This window comes from Anguilla rostrata, chromosome 14 (genome assembly GCF_018555375.3).
Source record: "Anguilla rostrata isolate EN2019 chromosome 14, ASM1855537v3, whole genome shotgun sequence".
NCBI classification, from domain to species: domain Eukaryota; kingdom Metazoa; phylum Chordata; class Actinopteri; order Anguilliformes; family Anguillidae; genus Anguilla; species Anguilla rostrata.
The window spans coordinates 27656311-27671461 of record NC_057946.1 but is presented as its reverse complement, the minus strand read 5'-3'; the positions used below and the strand labels follow the sequence as shown (position 1 = coordinate 27671461).

Sequence of the window (15151 nt, the reverse complement as noted above, 5' to 3'; positions counted from 1 at the left end):
TGAGTGTGTGAGTGAACGGTGTGTGTGCCCTGAGGGGAACTGGAGACCTGTCCAGGACGTATTCCTGCCTCACACCCACTGCATGCCAGGATAGGTTAAGCCCGTCATGGCTGTGTTCTTCACCGCAGTGGAAATGCAAAAGGCGGGCAGACCTGTCCACTCTCTGGAGAGCAAGGGAAAGAAACATGATTTTACATCTAAACAGAAGTGCCAGTGTTTTGTTACATTTCATTACATTTACAGTACATCAGACACCAAACCGTTTTGTAAGCATAAACGTATATTAATGTATAATGGCATACAACTGCACCTATCAAAATGAGCATACTTACTCAAAACAGCTAATGTCTGAATAAAATATTTATCCCATTTAAATTTTTATTTAAATTTTCATTAACCACCCCCAGTTTCCTAATATGAAAGACTTTTATATAATGCTATCAAACAAAAATTCAAACACTGGCAAAAATCAAATGAAAAATTAATAAGGGATGCTTATTTCCATATCATATCAGACTATTCATGACTGAAAAACATAACATTTACAAAACGTTCATTACCGTGAGATGGGTACTTCAAATCACTTTAGAATTGATTTAAAGGGTCATGAAATTTAAATAGAACTGAATTTAAAACTTCACACTTCACACAATCCAAAGTAAACTGAACCTTTAAAACTGAATTGAATTGTGTAGATGCTAGTATGTTGCGAAGTACAGCATTCAGCAATTAACACTGAGCAGTGAAAGCATCAACCAATACTGACACCCACTCGATTTACCCAAAACCACACTAGTCTGCCAAAATTTAAATTTAAAGAAAAAGAAATGGACTATTAGAGTTACGCTTCACAAACCAGAGTGCAGCGAGGGTGTGAGAGAGAGAGCATTGAGAGTGATTGGGATGTTTCTGACCCATTCAGAAGGGCAGAGAAATAGACGCCGCCCGTTTTTACAGACCATAGAACTCCAAAAGAGCTCCAAAATCTGAGGAGATAAATGACAGAAACTCTGTTATTTTAACATTTCATTTATGATTTTTAATATGTAATATACAGGCTCCTGAATCACAGCGTTGAGGCAGGACACCATAATGCAGATTGCGAGACCCCCAGCGGTGGTGGGCTTCCCAAGAGAATGGCGCTCATACTCATCTGTAGTGATAAAATGAAAATGCACGTACATTTAAAATCAGCATCTGAAAAACGTGAATCCAGACTTCTCTCTCGAATACTGATCTGAACTCTGCAACTTAGCCAGGTTCAGGCAAAATGTACCCATCAGTGTTTGGGGTCAGATTACGCAGAAATAACCACAATCCTTTGCTTCAGGATCTAATAAACACGGACATGCAATGTAAAATTTAAAAAAAAATAACAGGAAGAAAAAAAAAAATTCCCCACTGACAGGGATATTTACAAAAAAAACAAACAAAAAAAGTCTAGTCCGTTATATCTACAGAAAGCACACTAATCACACAATTAAATGAACTTAATATACCTCTAGGTGAGAAGCAAAAAGTAAAAAATACAGGTTTCTCGGTTTAAAATAGACCACTCTGCGTTACAAAATGCAACGTCTTTTGTACACATGGGAGCATGTGACACCAGGATGAAATCGAACCCTTTTCAAAAGGCCACCTCGCTTCAGGATTTTCTTGAAAGTTGCCATGTACATTTCAACATGTAAAACAACCACAAAAAACCAAATCTCACATTTGTATCTTGACTACTGCAGTTGACCATATAAATTATTTTAAACGATTATTATAAATGATCACTTGTTTTGTTGCAAACCTTTATCCCTTCATGAATTTGTAACTTTCAAGGTACGCATGATGCAAACAATGTCATGTTGTTAACCACTATATTAATAATCTTCTAATATTTTATAAAGCCTATATGCTGATATTACCATTTTCAAAAAATACACTCATATCTTAGCCTTACAGAATACAGAAAATTTCACAATGAAATGTCCAACACACAGAGTGCATCTCTAAAATGACCTGACAAATTTGACCGGCACATATATAACTAAAATACAAAATAATATACATTTTATTCGGGGTCAAAATATTCTGGAAGAAAAACTGGTTTGGTTAACTTCAGTAATACCGTTGTACAGAGACATGAACATGACTACTCTCAAAAATAAAAATGAAATGCTAATCATAACCATTTCATGGGACCTTACCAATATGTAGCGAGATTCCTGCAGTTTTAAAACCAATTCATTTTGCCTGTGCTTCTGCCATCTTTTCAGTGACCTTACACAATGTATATTTCATAGCTATAGAGAATTCCTTGGCACAATTTTTATTTTGCTAAATTTTCATCAATCTGCTTCTCTAAGAGTGCAGTGCTGGCTCCAAAAGTTCAGAGGCACAACTGCCGATTCCAACCGCAAACTGGAAAGGTGGTACAGGAGCAGCAAGTAAAGATCAAAATGACCGATCAACAGAAAGCGACTCTGGTGGTGACGAAACGTACGGATTATGGTGCATACAGGACACAGCTGCCCAAACAGAAGAACTACGCTGCGGGAAATGAGCCCAAAGTAAAACGTGCTTGAGTGCTCCTCTGAAACGTTAATTTAAAAAAATTATTTTTCAGCATAAACAGGTGGACCACCTTAAGAGGACCACCTTAAAAAAATCACTTCCAGTTTTCCCATAATCATAATATAGCATGCCCAAGTGGGTAACACCGCGTGCGACAGCAGTGAGATAGAACAGAGCACTGCAGTTCCTCAGGGCTGTGCGGTTTAGCCTGCCGTTCAGCTTTCGACACACATCCACAGTCCCAGGGGAATGCCAGAGGTTCGCGGTTCAGTACCACCTGACCTGACGCACTTCACCAGTTTTTGTAGAGTACGTTAATGATCACATTACAAAATCATTGGCCATTTCCAAGACTAGGAGTATTTCAATGCATCGCACCACAGTTCATGACTTTTGCATGATATGTAAGATGAAATAAAATGTGCTCTGGAGATAACAGAAAGAACAATATTGTACAATATTATCATTACATTTTTCAGAGCATGTTACCGTCATCCCACAGGCTCTTTGGGCAGTGACTCTGAAGTAGCGAGAATGTACTGGCATATGTGGGATAATCCAATATGCTGGAAGTGCAGGGGTTGGACAAACACTGCATTTTCACAGGGTCTTGAACAGACACTGAAATACTACCGGGTTTCCTGACACCATGTTAACCAGACGCAGCATGTCATGGAAATGCTTTTAGAAGGTGGCCAGTTTGTAACTACACAGAACTGGATTCCTGTGGTAAATCCTTAGGGCCCGCTCGCTGCATCTGTGCCATATTAATATCAACCATCAATGAGTACATTAGCACTAGCAGATCTGCTCTTCCCAGAGATTCCCCTTCTTACTGATCCAAGCCATAATATTATCAGCCAAATAACTACTGTACAAGTAGTTTTAAAAAATCATATATATATATATATATATATATATATATATAGCAAATGTCAGAGACCACCCTTTCGTTTATTTAATTTCCAGTCAAATCAGCCGTCCATTGCAATTTTGTCCCTCCATGTCAGACAATAATCCAGGAAACATAACAGAATAGCTTCCACCACTACATATAATATAAAATCTTTCTGTATTTGTCCACTCTGTCTTTTGTGCACCCTACTACCAAAACTAAATAAAAGTTGTAACCAAAAGTGTCAGTGATGTCCCTCTTGCTTCAAATCTGAAAGAAAATGCTTATAAATACAAACAAATCTATAAAACACAAACATATCATGCAATATCCTCCGGACAGTGTTTGATAAGGAGCAAATTCGTTCTACAGCAGGATAGCGACCCCAAGCAAACTGCTAAGGTGCTGGTGCACTCAGAAGAATTAACAGGTCACCCAGGAGTCCAGGCTTCAACACCACTGAATTTGTTTGGGATTAACTGAGTCGCGAGAAGCAGAAAATGCAACCGGACTTCAAAAACCGAATTTTGGAGGCGTTTACAAGGAGCACAGAAAATGATCCCTCTGGATTTCTTTATAAAACATTTTTTTAAAAACTCAAAGCAAGTCTCCCGAAAAGAATGGAAGCTGTGACAAGGGCAAAAGCTGGACACGCTAAATACTGAAAGATCTGATAATGTACATAGTTGTGGAGTTTTTTAGTGTAATTTTGCATTAATATACCACATGAATATGTTTGCACCATGCGTCGTGGGCTCAAATAAGAGCCCCTTAGCAAAAGAAGATTAATTACATACCAAAACTTGCATGAGACACAAGTGCTTGCATGCCTGGGCAGTACACACTACCCACACATATGGCCATATTTTTCAGGAGGTCACAGTGAACTAGACCGTGTGCAGTAATGGCATTTCAGGATCACCTGCCGTTTTCCCCTGGTACACCGTTAGAACCAAAAAGAAACCCATACACAACACCGAGATAAAAAATAAAAAAAAAGAAAAAAGAACAGAATCCGCAATCGGGAGAATATTTACGTAAAATGCCACAATATCATGCTGCTGGATCTCTGCTCCACATCCTCACGGGTCGAAATCACCGCCATTCAAGTCCGCTGCTGTGCTGACCGAGCCGGTACACTCACTGCAGGGTCACACAGCAGACGTCTTCGATTCTCACTTCATTATACGATGGGTAATAATGCAACTAAGAGCTAAAATAATCTCACTGCTGACAAGGGACACATGCCACAAGGACTGAGGAGGGAAAAAAAACAAAAACTACCAAGAAAAAACAGAAAAGAAAAAAGAAAATGAAGAGAACAGTGACGTGTCAGTCTTTTGTCCCCGTTACTGAATCTGGTACAGAGGACGCGCTCCTTCCTGGCGAGCAGAACATGAGGAGGAGGAGGATTAGGAGGAGGGAGGGAGGGAGCGAGGGCTCAGTCTATGGGCTGCGGGTCTGCGATGGGCATGGTGTGCAGCACCTCGTCCAGCAGCTGCAGGGCGCGGTGCAGGTGGATCTCGATCCAGCAGGGCGTCTCCTTGATGCTCTGCCGCGGGTAGTCGGGGCCCCAGCCCTTCACGAAGCTCATGCGCAGGATGCAGAGCCGCCGCAGGTCGTCCACGCCGATGCCCGCCGCCGCCGACAGGCCTGCGCGGGCAGGAAAAGCCGTTACCACGGTAACAATCGCGTGAGAAAAGGTCAGCTGTGCTTACGAGTAAAAAGGCCTTTCATTAAAGGGGTAATTACCTTTCTGGAGATTTTATATTTATTTCGCGTTTGGTCAGTGTAAGGTTTTCGATTGGCGCAGACTTTCTGAGAACCTGCTGGCTTTACAATGGATGCTATAAGGATATCAACAGGTGTGTGGTTTAAAGCAAGAAAATATATTTTAGCTTCAAAGCTGCATGTACAGAAACATCATGCCTCCAGAGGTTTGTACATGAGTTTATTACAAGATTTATTATTTGAAATAAATGACGTTTAATGGCACATACAACCTGAGATCGCTGTTCTCAAAAAAATAAGTACAGGCACAATATAAAAACTGATAGGTTTCCAATTAGGAAAATTAATGTGTTCATCTGTAAAGCCTTTGGAAATGAAACACCGATAACTGAGTTACCTGAAGTGTATTTTTTTGCTTTAGACCACAAACGAGCAAAAGCCCCAATAACCGCCATTATAAAGCTGGCAGTTTGTCAGAAATATCGTTCATCTGAACATAAAACTGGCTGGGCCAAACAATAACATCCATTAAAGCAGAAATTATATCAATATATCAAGTTTTCCCCTAACCCAACACTCACTGATAGCAGGAGCGTTTTTCCCCTAACCCAACACTCACTGATAGCAGGAGCGTTTTTCCCCTAACCCAACACTCACTGATAGCAGGAGCGATGCCCCCCACAGAGCCGGGTCCGGGGATGTTCCCGGCGACCGCGGCGGCTTGGGCTGCGGCCGCCGCCTGCGCAGTCGCCGCCTGCTGCTGCATCTGCCTGTGGCACTGGTGCAGGTCAAACACCTGCAAGAGACAGAGCAGCACAGTCATACACCAGAGTTACACACAGCAGTAACACAGAGTCACAGTCTCCACAAGGTCAGAGTCACACAGTTACACAGAGTCACCCAGCAGGGCCACACAGCAGAGTCACACAGTCACAAGGTCAGAGTCACAGTTACACAGTACAGTTACACAGCAGTAACACAGAGTCACAGTCTCCACAAGGTCACAGAGTTACACAGTACAGTTACACAGCAGGGTTACACAGAGTCACACAGCAGAGTCACAGTTACACAGTACAGTTACACAGCAGGATTACACAGAGTCACACAGCAGAGTCACAGCAAAGTCACACAGACATATCTCCTCAGCCAGACACAACACCCAGATTCAGAAAAAAGTATACAAAAATTATCAGGGTACATCTGTTTGAATTACTACCACAGTGAACACGTAAAAAACAAAATATGTATTGAGTAAAGTTCAGTAATTTTTTTCTTTTAAATACCTTTGGTTCAAATGCATTTACAAACTTCAACAGCAGGTTTTTGTGTGTCTGTACACCAGGGATCAGCAACTCACGGTCCTCGAGGGCCGAGTACTGCTGGTTTTCCAACCTCCCCTTGCCTGGGAGTCAGGTGTGAAGACAGTCTGGCCAATCAGTAGCACTAATTACCCGGGAGAAAAGAAAACCTGGGCTGGATTTGGATTCGAGGGCCAGAGTTGATGATCCCCTGCTGTACACCACCCCGCCATTCACGCATTCTCAGTGTTAAAGGCGCTGCTGGAGTAAAGAGACGCACAGCCGTGAGCAGGCCCACCTTGATGTAGGCGCTGGGGTAGATCTTGTGCACGGCGTCGCCGGGCGCTCTCCCGGCCTCCCGGTCCAGGTAGTAGCTCTGCACGAAGACCGCGTGGTCGCTAAGGCAACGCACCCACACGTCCCCTTCCCCCTTGCACTCCAGCTGGACGCCCTTGCCGATGTGCAGCCTGAGGAGCCGACGGAACAGTCACAGATTTTATGAGATTTGGCGCGCTTACCTGGTGCCCTGGAGCCAAAATTACACTTCAGAAATGAAATGAAACATTGCTACGAATCTTACTATCAGATACTATATAATATTTGTCATTCTTCAAATAGTCCACATTTATGTTCTAATCCGCCTCAAATTGACATCACAGGCCACAAACGCATTACACAGCTAAATGGAACTTAGGAGAAAGGCCTTGGCACAGTCAGGGAAAGGTTGTGATTGGCTGGTGAAAACGCTTGGGAACCCCGTGCCTGGCTCTCTCGATGGCCTCGGTCCGGTGCACGTTGCTCAGCTGGCCGAGGCAGAAGCGGTCTCCGCCCGAGGGGTCCACGTATCCGTCCACGGTCACGATGGGGCAGGTGGAGGGCACTTTGAAGGTCTCGCCCACCTGCAAGTCCATCTCGAAGTAGGCGATGGAGCACCAGTAATCAGGCGCTACGGGGCACAGGGGGGACAAAAAGGACCGTCACAAATCACATCTCCTCAAAAATGGCATCTTCCGTGTATTAAACAAAGAAAAAAAAAGATACGTGTTCACAGTATAAGGTAAGTATTCACGTACACAGACAGTATGTAAGTGTTAGACTCACCTGGATGGTTGGATATTGGGGGCTGGAATGCAATCTCATTGTGTACGGGCCCTGAAAGAGAAACGCACATTTACTCAATTTTACTAGTACTAGAAGCGCAAGATGTCCCTGCTGACTGTTAACGGCAATGCCGTTTCTCCCGGCTGTCCGGCTTCCAATTCACTCTCAATTTGCTACTGGGAGTGAATTTTAATTAGCTAGTTACATAGCTGTATTAATAATGCAGACAAAGATCCATTTACTTGGAGAAGAATTAGCACTTCTACTACTAACCAGCACGTACAGTAGTGCACTGCGGGTATAACCAGCACTTACAGTAGTGTCCAGGGTGAGGCATCGGGGGATGGTGCTGTAGATGCCCATTTTGATGGTGAGGGATGTTGGGTGTGAAACTGCCGCTTCTCGTCCATGTTGAGTTTGCACCTATTAGGGAACATTTTTAAGTTAGAACAGCATACACACCTTCTGAACTGACTGCCCTCGCTCTCCATGACTGAGCAGTGGGCGGGACCGGTGCTCAGAGAGCGGGACCGATAGAGCAGGGGGCGGAGCCAGTGCTAAGAGGGCGGGACTTACTGTGGTGGTAGGTGGCAGGCTGGCCAGAAGGGAAGCCATTTTGCTGCGAGCCCTGTCCTGCTCCTGAGGCCGTTGGCAGCAGCCCCTCCCCACTGGGAGCCCCCGACAGCAGGCCACTGGACTGGGCTGAGGATAGAGAGCAGCACAGTCAAACACGCACACACATGTACATTACACACACACACACACACACACATACACACACACATTCATTACATACTCACACACACACACACACACACACACACATTCATTACATACTCACACACACACACACACACACACATACGCACCACACACACGCACACACACACACACACACACACACACGCACGCACACGCACACACACGCACACACACGCACGCACACAGAAAGCTTTTTCGTCATCTCTCCCCCGGAGCCCACTGCCAGGCAGAACACAGGCCTCTGGGGAGAGATTAGCGGCTCCACTGAGCCCAGCTCTATTATTGTTATAGTTCATATAGCGTGCAGCTGAAATTAAAAACAGAATGGCGCTAAATGGGAGACAGGCCGAAATGAAGAAAGCACGGAGCACGAGGCTGCAGTGACGCGCGGGGGAACGGGACGAGGGGGGGCCTTACGCGCGGATCCCACGGCGATGCTGGAGAAGGCCGAGGAGGCGGAGCCGCTGGCCTCCGCGGCGGGCAGCAGGGCGGGGCCGCTGAAGGGCTCCGGGGCCGCCGTCCTGGAGGGGGGGTGCTGGATCGTCGGGGCGTGGCCCTCGACGCTGGGCAGCGAGGACGGGCCCTCGAAGTCGTACTCGTCTTTCACCGTCAGGCCGTAGGGAACTAGGGGAGAAGAGAGCGCCGCGGGATCGCCGGTTATTACCGTGTGCTCCACCCTACCTGCGTAAACTCTTACGACTTAACCCGCTCAAAAGCCTTCGCCACAGCTGCAACAACAGCAGAAGCCCCTGTGGACCTCCACAGCTTGCAACCGGCGGAAAACTGTTAGCATTTTTTTTCCTGGCGGCCATGCTACCATACAAAGCAATTTGTTTTTGATTCTGACGCGGCATTTCCAATGAGAATCTTTACCAAAGGAATAAATAAACAAAAAAACAAAGAAAATTTTATCAAAAAGAAAAGTGAAGAAGACTTCACTCACCGGAGTTGTTTATAGTCAGTCCTGACAGGTCTGTAAAAGACAAGAGACATAAGAGAGTCACAATATTTCTTTCTTTCTTTCACCCTTTCTTTAGACGGACTGCACTTATATGGCGCTTCTTCCACTAACTGGTTACCCCAGTGACATGCTTCCACATCTCCCTCATACGGCTGACTAATGATCGTTTTGGATGTTATATATTTCTCTGTGGGGCTACTGGCGGCAGTTAGCACTGGTGCGGGCAGGATTCCATTCTGGGCCCTGGGGCCCATCCATGCACTAAACGAGAACAGTGCCTTAGCCACCCAGCAAGCCCCCAGGGTCACTTTCTATACAAAAGTTTGTCATAACTATCCTCAAAAGCAGTTTTGTGCAGATTTTTTTTTTCTTAAAAAAATAACTAAAAACAAAAGAAGCACTTCAAGTGGCCACGGTAGGCTAACTAAAGTGGTTCCAAGCCTTGTTGCTGGAGGCCTGCCATCCTGTAGGTTTTCACTCCAACCCTAAACAAGGCACACCTCGTTGAGCTTCTAAATTAGTAGAATCGTGCGTGGCGAGTTAGGGCTGAAATGAAAACCTCCAGGACGGTAGGTCTCCAGGAGTGGCGTGAGGGAGCCGCCGGGCTGACCGACTCACCGATTCCCGGAGACACCACCCTCTCGTAGTGGTACGGGTTCACGCAGACGCTGTCGCACTTCAGGTCGAAGGCGAACTGGCAGTACTTGACGTGCTTCAGCTCGTTCTTGTGCAGGTCGGGCCACCGCCATAACCGCGCGTAGATCACGTGGGGGAAGCCCTTCCGCCCGGCCACCTGGGAGCGGGGGGGAACGAGAGAGACCGCGAAGCCGTCAGACGGGTCGGGTAAAACGGCTGGCCAGGCGCAGGGCGGGACGGCGGGCACCACGCCTACACGGAACCGCGGGTTTGGCGCTTTTCGGGGTTTCCCACGGAAATGACCACAATGACATCTCCGCCCCTTTTACTCATAATGTTCTGTACCCTCAAACGTCAAGTAAACACAGAATCTGAAAGATCATAAAGTCGCACAATAAAGCAAGAATATCTTCACAGTAGCCAACTGTGGGACACACTGGCAAAAATATATGAAATTTTTAAAACTGCCACGTACACATATGCCACTTCAGCTAACAGAACATATTCAAAAAACAGTTGGTAGACACCATATTTATTTCAGGGTTCCCCCAGCTATTAATTATCAAACAGAAAAGAAATCTGTGAAAACCTCAGTCTCAGATCTCCACGAAAGTGTAAATAAAGGCAGGGTGGCACTATTCAACAAATGTGGCACGGTGTAGTCATGGTTTCAGCAGGTCGGGTACAAGGCTGCACCATGTGAATACAACAGCTCACCGCTACCCTTCGCCACCGCGGACCCTCTGAGGCCCTTCCCCCTACGCCATTTTCCTGGGGAAGCCCTGTATTTTCCCATCTATTCACCTGATTTCGTGCAGGTGAGTTAAGACCGGTTTATTTAATAGCAGTAAAATAACCCTACAGTGCTTCATGGTCAAAGAGCTGTGCCTTGGCCATTTTGCACCCACGCATCGACTAAGAAATACTGAAGGAAAAAAAAAATCAATATCCTCCTTCTTCATGCATTATCTTCATTGAAACTAAAGCAGTAATTTAGATAACGCAGGTGTAAATCAGTCCAGACTTTCTGAAGGGAAGAATGAAAAAAGTTCTGCTAGCCTCAAGGGTGAGGCTTTGAGTATCCCCAGCTTAGCACCATGACGAGCAGCTTTCCTTAAGGAAACACCGCATAGCCAATATGCTCTGCATGCCGTGATGCTCTGTTTAGGGAAACATGAAGCATCCTGTTTGTAATACCGCAACATAGCACAGTGAAATTCATGGGGTCAAATAATATATTTTTCGACGCTACAGTTAAACTCCAACGCATATTTTATCTCCAGGGAGATCACAGGCACATCTATCATGCTCACTCTGCTGCAGGGACATCGCGTACTGAAACAGTTTGGCATCCTCGTACTCTGTTGGGCTTCCGATGAATTTGGACCTTCACAAGCCAGCGACATGCCGCGCAGAAGTAAATTTTCACAGCTCCAAATGCACGGGGCCAGAAATTAAGGTAGCCTACAGTATTTAATGAATGTGTCTAAAAGCGCATCCTACTGCATATTCAATGAATTAGCATTTGCTTCAATATTTCACCAATATCTGTATAATCAATATTTTTCCCCATTTTGCACTTGAAAAATTGAGGCACTGGTCATTGTTTGTGATTGCTTTATATTTGGCAAGTTCACCGACATACATTCCTGCCCGTTTCTATAAAAAGCAGCCCCTAATGCCTGTCTGGCAATGGAACTTCTGGACAGGCAGGGTCTTTGGCATAAGTGCTTCTATTGGGCATTTATGACCTTAACACCTTCACACCTGCCAAATACACCTCTGAAGTAGGCTAATTATGTCTGTATTGCAAAATGGATTTTTAAACGCAAACATTTACATATACAAGTAACCACAACGCTTATGATGCCAGCACAACAAAATTATGTTCTTGAAATGCTCTTCACTGGACTTAATTCATTTGGGATTGGAAAACATTTCAACAGTTTTCCCTTTTGGGATAATCAAGCTTGTGGAATCTGACATCCAGCTATTGAGCCAAAACAAGGAACAGTTGCATAATGCAGATTTCAAGTTTAAGTCACATATCACTGACCATTACTTACAATTACATTAGAGATACTGAAAACTGGACGCCCACAATGAACTGCAGTTGAAAACTACAAAAGAATAGCTAATTATGCAGTGACATATGCAATCACGGGGCATCAAACCAGCTGCCTGGTTAAGCAGCTAGCTTGCTACACTTCAGGAATTTCATCAATAACAGCCAACTCAGTCACATTCCAGGGATACAGTTAGTCTTGCCTTCGCAACACACTATATAACGGCATACCCACTAATGTCAGTCTTTTGCTCTGACCCTTACTATTCTTTTTCAGACCCAGTTTAGACCAACAGAAAAACGTGTCTCGCCCCACCAGCCTATTACATCCCGTAATCGCACTTCTGTGCACAGCGCCCCCTACCTGCAGGCGGCCGTCCAGGGTGCGCTGGATGGTGACGCACTTGCTGGGGTGCGCCCCGTTGGTGGTGATGGCGGTGATGAGCGAGTCCAGCTCGTCCTTCTTCTCCTTCAGCTTCTTCACCAGGCTCTCGATGGCGCGCTTGGAGAAGGACTCGCTCTCGCCGCCCTGCCGGTGGCACATCAGGCTGTGCACGATGCTCAGGCAGGCGTCGTTGCTGGTGGGAGTGTTCGTGATCGACATGGCGAGGGACCGCGGGGCCTCCGGGGGCTAGGTCTCTGTACTCTGTGTCAAAGCAGCAGCGGGTGAGCCGCAGGCGGCGTCCTTTAAGGTCTCCTAGATCGTAGAGTCCGCTTTTCGCGCAGTCTGGAAAGTCTCCCTTCGCTCCGAGGCTGTGGTCCCATGAGACTGGAACGAGGGAGAAGACTTTCCTTCAGCCGCTGCCCTGTGTTCTGGAGGGGGGTCCCAGAGGGAATACGGTGGGCAACAGAGGCTGTGATGGAGGAAAGCACAGAGGAGGTTAAGTCCCTACGTGCTTCATTCCATTCAGGCACACAGCTTCAGACCAATCGTTTGCAAGATAAAATTTTTTTAAAAGCTAAGAAAAAGGCACATTGTTTACACACAACAGTAGTTAAGGTATTTTAAACATTAAAAAAATTGTTTTGGGGATAAGGTATTGGGATATTTCAGAGCCAACAGACCATACGAATATAGAAATGGCATTAATCCTAAAACAGTGATGAAGCTCAGACAGATGCCCAACACAGTACTTTAGAACACACAGGCTGATTTAGAGAACCTGTTCTAGGGGGTGATCACGTAGGACAGGAGTGTCTGCTGGTTGAAGTAGTTTCCTTTCAACCAGCAGCCAATTTAGGCTTTGAAAGCAAGGTGTATGGAGACAACTGGAATTAATTACTCAAATTCAACATAGTGCTTCATTGAAACATACATAAAACTAGAAGATTCTGTGGCTCTCCATGACTACAGTTACAGATCCTTGTGGTAATGCCACTAGGGGATATGAACACGCATGAGTCATTTATTGAGCTGTATGCCCCAAGTTCCTACAGTAGGATCTGAGTGTAGACTAACCTATCCTTTGAATTCAAACAGATAGAGAGAGAGATCCTTAGGATCCAGAACCAGAATAACATATATAGACTAGCCACATTCCATATTAAACACAACTCAACTTTTCTTCTTATAGAAACACTAAGCCAAGGTAGCTACATGAACTGCCTTGGCAGCTATCTAACAAGTATGCAAATCAAAAGTCTGGCGACGTTAGCAGTTTAAACGTTGGCATTCCATATTCTCAAAACGAAAAACTAGGTAACAGCAATAAGTTTCAGATACAGCTGCAACGTCACTGTGCGAAAATTAGCGATTTGCTAAATAACATAGCTAGCTATAGCCAACATCAATACACAGCTGTGGGTGATGCTTCTTCACTAGTCATCAAACTAGCTAACGAAAGCTAGCTAGCTAGCGAAACCTTGTAAATAAATATGCATAAATGAAGGTGTCGTTAACTATCTATCGTATCAAATCGACAGAGAGGCTGCACGTCGTTTTCCAAAGCTTCTGATATTTGACTGAAACATGCCAATATTTGATGTTATGCGACAAGATAGTTAGCCAATTTTACCCTGTCGCCGACTAGCTGACTAGAACAAAACAAACTTGGCTTGCGAGCTAACATTCTAGCTAGGTAGCTAGCACTAGATTAGACTTCTTTCTTAGCACGTATCTTCTTCTCGTCCGCGAAAACATTACAAACTTCACCAATACCCCTTGCAACATGATGTATTTACTCCGTTTTTATAATCATTTTTTCACTCTTGGCCTAGCTAACTAGCTAGTTTACTCACAAACTCGTTTCCCTTACCGACGATTTGCTAGCCAGCGGTGTAGCCTGTTCGTCAGTGTCTTGTTCAGGCGTTTCGTTTTCTTAAGTTTTTTTCCAAGAAACTTTATTATGGCAAAATTATAAACATGTGTACTTGTTTATTCAAAACAACTAACGGAGAATAACTAGCTAGCTGCGCGACTTCCCTCACAAGCTAGCTAGCCAGCTAGAGGGAGCAATCCCGAACACCAAAATGGCTCAGCTACTCGTACAAACATGGAGAATCGCACATGCGCAGGAAGACACTCACATTTTCATTCTTGTGTATTATGTTAAAGCTGTTCTTTATATATTGTCTTTATTGCCATTATCAACGGAATTGAGAAAACATGAAAATGAATTCAAATAATCGATTGAAACTGTGGTGAGCAGTTATAAAGTGACCAGTTGCATAATTTGGCAACATTTCCCTGCACATTTACGTTTCTATTATGCGTAACTGTGCATACCCAACTGCAGAAGGCAACTGTAATTTGCAGTGTTATATAGTTGTTGATTAATGAGTCTAAATAAGCCGTGCTTAAACTTTATCAATACGTTCAAATGTCTGATAAAGTATTCGAAATTTAACGGAAATTGAGGGTGTCTTGAAGCTCTGAAACCTGAAATATATGTATTACGCATGAAAGCTCGCTTGAGTGAATAACCAATTATTAGTAAACCTCATTGTCAGAACAATGTATAGACTATATAACGTGACCGATTACAAATCCTTCTACTGTACACGAATAAAACGGACATGGAAGGTTTATAGTCCGTTTATGTTGGTGCACGACATGCCACTTTGTAATTATTCACAACATTGCATACGACCTGTATTGACAATTATGACAATACATGAATGCTTAATGAAGTTGTATATAT

At 44.5% G+C, this 15151-nt stretch overlaps 1 protein-coding gene across 2 annotated transcripts; it reads right to left on the bottom strand.

The window, feature by feature from the left end:
* Positions 1–1013: 1013 nt before the first annotated feature.
* LOC135239586 (mothers against decapentaplegic homolog 4-like) lies at positions 1014–14514 on the bottom strand. 2 transcript variants are annotated; one of them, XM_064308334.1, is made up of 12 exons: positions 14250–14514; positions 12376–12865; positions 9929–10103; positions 9293–9322; positions 8767–8973; positions 8164–8289; positions 7903–8010; positions 7588–7638; positions 7249–7432; positions 6785–6953; positions 5846–5984; positions 1014–5110 (listed from the first exon to the last, which is right to left on the bottom strand). In XM_064308334.1, exons 2-12 carry the CDS (start codon positions 12613–12615, stop codon positions 4899–4901), a joined length of 1641 nt encoding a protein of 546 aa, XP_064164404.1. In that variant the 5' UTR covers positions 12616–12865; positions 14250–14514; the 3' UTR covers positions 1014–4898. The 2 variants fall into 2 exon arrangements, with proteins under 2 accessions (XP_064164404.1, XP_064164403.1); XM_064308333.1 differs by having other exon boundaries at positions 14267–14514.
* Positions 14515–15151: the final 637 nt, after the last annotated feature.